Genomic DNA, 8,505 nt, shown 5'->3' with positions numbered 1-8,505 from the left:
CAAAAACACTTTTGGTAATTTTATCGTCTAATCAGGCTTTTATGAACACCCTGAACAGTTTTTAATTTGCTTGATTCAGTATTTACATATTTGATGTAAATGTTACCAGGCCCTCCAGGCCCAGGGCCTCTCCCCACACACACCCATTGTAACTTCAAACTCCATTTTAACCATGATAGATTCATTAAAAACACCCATTATTTTTTCTGGTGACTCATGCTACCCTCCTAATACGTGAGCAGGCCGTGTTTTTTCATTTATTTTTAATAATTCTTTGGGAAAATGGAAAAAAGTAAATACAATAACAATGTATGAGGCAGCAATCTATACTATAACGTTACCATGGAAAAAAGTAAATACAATAACAATGTATGAGGCAGCAATCTATACTATAACGTTACCACAATGTGTTCAGAACTCTCACCCCCTGAGGTTGATGAAGCCTCTTCAGTAGAATAAGTAGGTCGGGAGTGGCTTATTGTCGGTATCAGCTGGTAACACGCGGGAGTCTGTCCCCGTTACAATGCGCTAGACCCCTGGGAGATGGACTGCTGAGGTGGAGCGCCACACCTACCATCAGCTCCCAGTACTTGCCGCACAACTTGCCAAGCCATGCTACTCATACGCTGAGTTGGCGGTGCCCGGAATCGAACCCATGACCTTGCTGTACAAAGGCGAGAGCTCTACCGACTGAGCTACCCGGGCACACAGTAGAATACATGATGTGATTAGTTTACTAATGTCACATAAATGAACATGTAGGCCTATTATTATTATTAAACAATTACAAACATATTGCAATAGAACAACTCAGCATCTTACAATATATTTTAACCCATTAAGACCTGAGGCTGATTCTAAAAAGGCCAGTAGTTCTTAGTAGTTCTCTTTGAAGAATTTTCTAAAATTTAAAAAAGCAGATGTAGAAGCTCACTGTGATTGGTCATTAATTTGTTTTTGAATAAAAAATCTAAAATTACACAGATACTTTTCCGGCTTTAATGGTACACTTTAAATACAATGCATCATTACAATTTGCTCAACTAGTCTGAAATAATATGGATCAAAACTAAAATTGTCAAAAACATAATGATAAGCAATGTATGATAAACTGTGTCAGATGCTTTAGTTTAAAGAGATCAATACGACTTAATTTCTTTCTTTTCTTTCTTTCTTTTTCAATCCAAGCCTGACACAGTGTCATTTAAACTAACAGTAGCATACTAACTGTACTATGCTTGGCCTGGAAGATAATAATTAAGAACAGAATATTATAGAAAGAAAGGATCCACATTGTCCTCACCAACTGATGTATTTGGATCTATTGTGGATAATACACATAATCACTGGGCATAAAGGGACTAAAACACAGGTTTACATCATTTTCTGTGGCAAAGATTGTTCAGTGTCTGCAAATTGTGAAAGAGTTGCTATCTTAATTTGACATTGGACCACATCAGAAACGTGGACCTGTACGGGAGGCCTCCTGCAGGTCATAGACAAGGTGACCGAAGGGGGGACTGCCCATAAGTCAGAAATCTCATTAGTCCTACATCTCATTAGTCAGAATTTAGTTAGGGTTAGGTTTAGGCATAGTTTTACTGAGGTTAGGTTTAGGTTTAGGCATAGTATTTTTCACTATTTTATCTTTCACCGGATTCTGACTAATGGGATGTAGGAACAATGACATTTCGGACCAATGCCATGGCACCGACAGAAGGATGAGGCTGGCAGAGGACTGTGTGTCAGGAACCCTGAACTGGTGGTGAGCAACATGGAACTCTGGGAGCCAACACAAGGCACAGCTATGAGGGGAAAGATGTGGACCTGATGCAGCGTGACAGCAGAGCTCTGGATTGGTGGAGAGGAGGGAGAGGAGGACGGTGATCCAGGAGTTGGTGTCTGCTAGGCAGCATCCAGCATGACTTAGGAGTTGGTGTCTGCTAGGCAGCATCCAGCATGACTTAGGAGTTGGTGTCTGCTAGGCAGCATCCAGCATGACTTAGGAGTTGGTGTCTGCTAGGCAGCATCCAGCATGACTTAGGAGTTGGTGTCTGCTAGGCAGCATCCAGCATGACTTAGGAGTTGGTGTCTGCTAGGCAGCATCCAGCATGACTTAGGAGTTGGTGTCTGCTAGGCAGCATCCAGCATGACTTAGGTCAAATAATGGATCATCAGGGACAAGAACAACACACAGAGAAGAAAAGACACACCACAGACAACATAAAAACACTATAGAAAAAAACAGAACAAAAAAGAAAATTTAAAGTAAAAAGGGAGAGAAAGAAAATAATATAATTATTTAATGTGAACGTCATGGTGAGACAGTCAAATATGTGCAATAAATAGGTCAAGGCTAGTGACTACTGCCTATAGAGATATTTCCAGAGGCAGGGGGATCTGTTTAGTTGTTTTGATATTGTGAAAGGAATCGACAAATGCTGTTAAACATGGCTTAGGGAACCTCGTAAAGTATGCTCCATAATTATGATCTAGCTGCATGTAGTTGAAAACAACCCAATAACCCAATAATAACCCTGTGAGAGGAGTGTAAACTGACTGACCAAACACATGTTAAAGCCATACTGTGTAAGATGCCCAACTAGTGGTCATTAGCCCTATAGCAAACCGCGGTCGCGTCCGCGTCTTTCGGACGTTTTTCGTACCTTCAGACCCCCGCGTCTGCCTCCACCTCGCTGAGATCTATCTTTTAAGGGGTCCCTTGTTCCTGTGCGTTCAGTAATTCCAGAGATACGGACTCCTTCACCCTGCCTGGTAGGCGAAATTACCTAGAGAAGGGATGGTACAAACGGGCGACAACAAATATGGCTGCCATAGCGACCCCACTTCAAGATGCGCTGTGATTGGCCGGCAGTTGTATAACCCTCGCTGTGATTGGCCGGTAGTGTGATGACGCAATTTTGGCGCGAGATCCGGTCCACGGCAAGGATCTCAGTTTACATACAGAGAAGGCTTTACAGGCTGAAATTCACGGCGCGGATCTTCTAAAACTTTTGTGATTTAATAGTTAGGAGAATTTTAAGATTTGTTTTATAAAAAAAGTTACATAGTACAACTTTAACTATCTTCAATGAATGCATGCAGTACTTTATGGGACACTGATTGCCCCGCGGCAGCTAATTCGAAGGGGGGCGAAGAGCTTGAGTAAGTAACTGTATGTGTTAAATGAATGAATGAAGTTAACATGTGTTTGGTGCTGCTGTGAAAGTGGTCTCTGTGAATCTCTTGGACATTTTACGAAAAACATATTTTCTGCCGCAATCTTTGATATGAAACTAAACAGCAAGAGCCGAGTCATGGCAATTAATTATTGGATTAGTAGGCATATCAGAGAGCTACAAATTATAATGGCACTAATAGGTGCAATATCGTGCCTAACAAGTTCCAAGGATCGCCATTTTTCTTAGCCTGTACCTCAATGTAGGGGTAGGGCACTGAAAAGAGAATATCCGTAAATAAGAAGAAAATAATAAATGGTAACCTTTCGGGAACGATATCCAACAGTCTGCAGGACTTTACTGAAGGCTTCCTCATTGCGGCTGCACTTCAGGAATTCACCTTCCCAGAACAGAGTGTCGACAGTGAGGATGACATCTTCTCTGGTCACATGTCTACTGCTGTCATCTAGATAAGCTGCAACATCACGTCTGTGATGCATCACCACCAGAATCACTGGTTTACCAGCTTTCAACAGAGAGAACAATTATGAATCAGATAATAAATCTAGATGGATCAATGAATCCAACAACTCTTATAAGATCATTTCTCACTTGGAATCTTTCTCATCGCCTCCTGGACATCAGTTCCAGCTCGTGATGGGCTTGGACAGAAAGCCAGGACGAAGTCACTTTGGTCCACAGAATTCTTCTGATTTCGTACGTTAAGTTGTCTAATGAATGTTTCATGGGCACCAAGGGTCTCTCCAGTCACAACAACGAAGAAATTGACGAGCCGCCCTGTTATCAAGATAGAGAGAACGAATAAGGCTTGAGATCTTGTTGAGGAAACAGTCAAGAATGTCTGTATTTATTCACAGAATGAATGAATGAATGAATGAATCAGTCAGTCAGTCAATCAATCAATCAATCAATCAATAGAGGTGCAGGGAGACCAACACAACCACCCCAATTGCAAAGTTATATTGAATTAAAATACTCTATCATACAGATTGTAAAAGTTATATTGTACCAGTAAGACACCCTAAGAAGAAGTGGGGGTTAAACTATTAATCCGGCTGGTCGAGTCAGCTTTCTACATATCTGGAGTCCGTGATCAGATAGAGGTATTGGCCAGCTTCATATGTGGAGATGTCTTGGCCATAATATGGCGCGTAACATGGGGCGTGACGCATAGGACGGACGGACATTATCTGCAGGTTTTCATACTAAATGGGAGCTACGGTCACAGTTACAGTAACATATTCAGATTGTTGCAACCGTAGGTCGCTACTTAGTTGCGACCGTCAGGTCGCACTTTACTATCAAAACCACCACAAAGTGTCTCCGTCCCTCCGTCTGTCTGTCACACCTCACACGTCACACTCTTGCCCTGCTCATATCTCCGCAACCGTTGCCCCGATCCATGCCAAATTTTGCACACACGTTCCTTGCCTGCCAAACTACAACCTCCAAGGACCCCCGGAGCTCCAGGGACCCCCATGTCCCTGGGGGACCCCCAGATGAAAAAAAAATCCAAAATGTGCAAAAATGACCAAATGACCACCCCAACCGGCCTGCTCACGGGGAATTCCCGGGGACCACCAACTCCTGCTGCTCCACAACGGATGCAAAAGTGGTGGCGCCCCCAGTGGAGGACCCCCTACACTGCAGCTCACATAAAATGCCGTAACTCCGGCTAGGAGCGACCGGGACAGCCGGGGCCGGTACCTATTCGTCCGCCTTGCCGGCGCGGAGACCCCACCCCTCATTTCTCACATGGCCCTCTTCTAGCGCCACCATGAGGCCGATTCTTGCAAAACACATTTTTGGACACTGCTCCTACAATTTTTGCCCTAAAATCACGCAAATCGGTACACAGTATGTCTACACTCATCCCATCAACATGAATCTCTCCCATATAGCGCCACCTCCAGGCCGATTTTTAAAAACACATTTTTGTACACTGCTCCTACAGATTTTGCCCTAAAATCACGAAAATCACTACACAGTATGTCTACACTCATGTCATCAACATGGATCAGGAAGATTTTGGCAAAACACATTTTTGCCCTATTTGTGGAGATAAGTGACCTACGGTCGCTTATCTCCCGATTAGGGAGCCTTACTGGTATGAAAACCTCCAGCTCATGTATGTCTGTCTGTCTGTCTGTCTGTCTGTCTGTCCGTCTGTCACACCTCATTCTCTTCTGACATCATAGATAGATAGATAGCGTTATTGTCATTCAACATATACATAAAATGCACAAATACATGACATTTTGTTTCACTGGCTGCTAGTTAGAAGAATATTAAATACTAAAACTAAAAACACTAAAAACACCACTTAATAAATAAAATCACAAGTCAGGTTCATGGAGATATTGCGCAACAGGATTCTTAAAAAGGGCAATATCCCCTAACAACCATTCTCCTATGCTGCTTAACACATTTGCTGCCCTTTACAAAATGGTGTCTTACTGCTGAAGTTCCACGATTTGTTTTTAATGTCACGATAGTGCACGGATCATGCACGGACATGCACCACGCCGTTCACAGCTTTCAAACAAAAGAATCCGATTGGAAATCCATTCAGGCATTAATGAGATACTGTAGCAGCCATCATGTTTTTCATCATGATTCGTCTGGGGGTCAAACATGCATTTTCGCGGTTGAGAAACTCGGGATAGAGCAGTCAACGAGTTAACTCGTTTGCCGCCATGTTTACATGTTTTAGGTTGTTTACATAATGCTCACTGTACACAACCGCTCCACCCATCATCTGCTCAGACGGGCTGTGGAGGGGAAAAGAACGAACGCTCGTAATGGCGGCCGGAACAAGCGATTTAAAAGAACTAGCGCTTGTTTAGCAGTAAAAGAGTTAATAGGACCTTTTAGCTTTTACAGAGTTCAAGTTCAAGTCTCATGGCTTGGGGTAAAAACAACTCTGCCTAAAAAATCTGCTGAACAGTCCCTGATGTGGGAGGGTAGGGTCAGTCGACTGGGCCGGCCCAAGGCCCAGGCTGGCCTTATTGATTAGCATAGGCTTACATTTAACTCCCTACCCGGCCTGAAAAGTCAATAAAAGGGCATTCCCAGATGATTCCCTGTTAGGGCAACCACACTAACACAATCCCTTTTATGCCCATATGGAAATCCCTGATGTCATCAATATTAAGCCCATATCTGGGAATGCCCATATATGGATGTATTGTTTCAGTCTCATGTGACTATGATGTCAAACATCTATGATGTCAAAAGTCAGTCATCTCCATATTTGGGAAAATAAGGACACATTTTGGCCACATTTTGTCCAACTTAAACAACTAAAGTTGATCCCATGCCAAAGCGCCAGCGATCGCCCAGCAGTCTGCTGTCACCCAGGCAGATGTGTGCTTCTCGCCCTCATAGGGTGTCTTACTGGTATTACACTCTACCATACAGATGTGTGCTTCTCGCCCTCATAGGGTGTCTTACTGGTATTACACTCTACCATACAGATTGGACAAAACATAAATGTTATACTTACCATGAAGCAGTGGTGTGCTTAGCTCTGATGTGATTCTGATGGAACAGACAAATAAACAGACAGAAAAGCAAGTCACTAAAGATACAGGACAACCAGGACATCAAAGTATCAGCATACGGTTGCTGTTTGATTTTTAACCCATTTAGGCCTAAAAGTATCGGATGCTTTAACTATTAAAAAAATAGCAGATATACAAGCTCACAGCGCGGCACCGAGCTTGTAGATCTGTTATTTTTGAAAAAGTCGTGAAAATGTGTGCAAATATTTGAATACATGTATTTTTAAAGCGAATGTTTGTAACTCAAATTTTGCTTCTGGTGGGTCCCTGGAACTAAACATTTTGAGATGGGGGGTCCGTGGCCAAATAAATATCATTTTGGGGGTCCTTCACACGAAAAAGTTTGAGAACCACTGACATACAGTAGTCTCTGAAGAACAGACTAACTGAGCTCCAGTTAAGTGAAAAGGACCTTTTCTTTGACGATGGCTGGCCAGATTGCCGACATAGAAACATTGGGTTTTCCAAAAATCTTAGAAGGATTCAAAAGACACTTATAGAATCGGGTCAAAATTATAATTTTCACGATTTTTCAAAAATAGCAGATCTACAAGCTCACAGCCGAGCTGTGAGCTTGTATATCTGCTATTTTTCAATAGTTAAAGCATAAAATAATGATACACAATAATGTGTACCATGTCTAAAACAGATCATCCATTAACAGGCAGCCTCGGAGGCGGCCATAGCAGAGTGGGAGGAGACTAGAGGCTGCATGGGGAACACAAGGTTCAATTCCCAGCCCCAGTCTACGTGTCGAAGTGTCCCTGAGCAACACTTAACTGATCCCTGAGCTCTATAACACTACTCTGAACTTTGATCCCTCACTGTTCCTTTATAGTTATAGGATGGTTAAAGGCAGAAGACATAATTATTTAACATACATTGACCAAAAAAACACCAATGGAGCGTGGACCAAAATTATGATTATTAATTATTATATTGATACTTTTATAATATAACATAATTTTAAAGGCAATTGATGCAGTTTCCAAGTATTAAACCCCAATGACTCGGAATGAGAAAAAGCCTAATGATTTTCACTCACCTGATCGTCTCCTCTAATGGTGGTGTCCGTCTAATCTTCATTGTCTAACAAGGTTTTGAGCAACAATTAAAGAGGAAATATTGTTGACTGAATATTTATTGTGTTTGATAGATCTACTGTATGTGCCGGCTGTCGACTGTAAGAAGTGATTGTTTCTCATGCTTCCAGTCCTCTCTGTAAGGCTCCTCCTCCCTGTTGCTATGACTCACTCTGCTCTCACTGCCTGCTGTTAACATGATAGGAGCTGGATGTCAGTTTGACACTTTTATAAGAAAGATTATGTACAGTATTAACAACAGAACCAGATAACATTTGTTAACACTTAAAGGAGAGTTCACCACTTTTCAACCTGTCTTCAATAGGTCCTCACTAATGTTCATGATAAAATATCACAATTTTTTTCTACTCAGTCCAAGTCTCCTAGGAGAGCTGTGGGAAGTTCAGAATCCATCGTCTTGTGACATCATCATTTTCCAAAAAAAAGAAATAATCAATATTTTTGAAAACAATATTTATATTTTTATTATCGCGAGAACAATGGCTTCCACTTTAAAATTGCAACTTTTCAGGAATAGAAAGCCTGCAGTTTCTATAAGCTGGATTGGCAATCGATGATGTCACAAGACGATGGGTTTCTGACCTGCCCACAGCCCTCCTCTGAGAAAAAAAAAAGAAAAAAAAAGAAAAAAGCTATTTT

General features: G+C 41.9%; 1 protein-coding gene across 2 annotated transcripts; it reads right to left on the bottom strand.

Moving 5' to 3' along the window:
* Positions 1 to 2,145: 2,145 nt before the first annotated feature.
* LOC308283587 (uncharacterized protein) lies at positions 2,146 to 7,945 on the bottom strand. 2 transcript variants are annotated; one of them, XM_080724025.1, is made up of 6 exons: positions 7,809 to 7,945; positions 6,706 to 6,740; positions 6,598 to 6,665; positions 3,792 to 3,977; positions 3,503 to 3,705; positions 2,146 to 2,232 (listed from the first exon to the last, which is right to left on the bottom strand). In XM_080724025.1, the coding sequence occupies exons 3-6, from the start codon at positions 6,614 to 6,616 to the stop codon at positions 2,155 to 2,157; spliced, it is 486 nt and encodes a 161-aa protein (XP_080580151.1). In that variant the 5' UTR covers positions 6,617 to 6,665; positions 6,706 to 6,740; positions 7,809 to 7,945; the 3' UTR covers positions 2,146 to 2,154. The 2 variants fall into 2 exon arrangements, with proteins under 2 accessions (XP_080580151.1, XP_080580150.1); XM_080724024.1 differs by lacking the exon at positions 6,598 to 6,665.
* Between the last annotated feature and the right edge of the window lie 560 nt (positions 7,946 to 8,505).

The sequence above is a fragment of the Nannobrachium achirus genome (genome assembly GCF_963921795.1).
Source record: "Nannobrachium achirus genome assembly, chromosome: 4".
Lineage (NCBI taxonomy): Eukaryota > Metazoa > Chordata > Actinopteri > Myctophiformes > Myctophidae > Nannobrachium > Nannobrachium achirus.
The sequence above is the reverse complement of the archived record's forward strand: the minus strand, read 5'-3'. Positions and strand labels throughout refer to the sequence as shown.

Bases quoted from the DNA above. Each gene is read 5' to 3' on its own strand.
- LOC308283587 (XM_080724024.1), bottom strand. From the start codon at position 7,849: ATGAAGATTAGACGGACACCACCATTAGAGGAGACGATCAG. The intron at 3,706-3,791 runs GTGAGAAATGAT...CTCTGTTGAAAG, and splicing joins GGCGATGAGAAAGATTCCAA to CTGGTAAACCAGTGATTCTG. The intron at 2,233-3,502 runs GTTACCATTTAT...TTTTTTCTATAG, and splicing joins TTGGATATCGTTCCCGAAAG to TGTTTTTATGTTGTCTGTGG.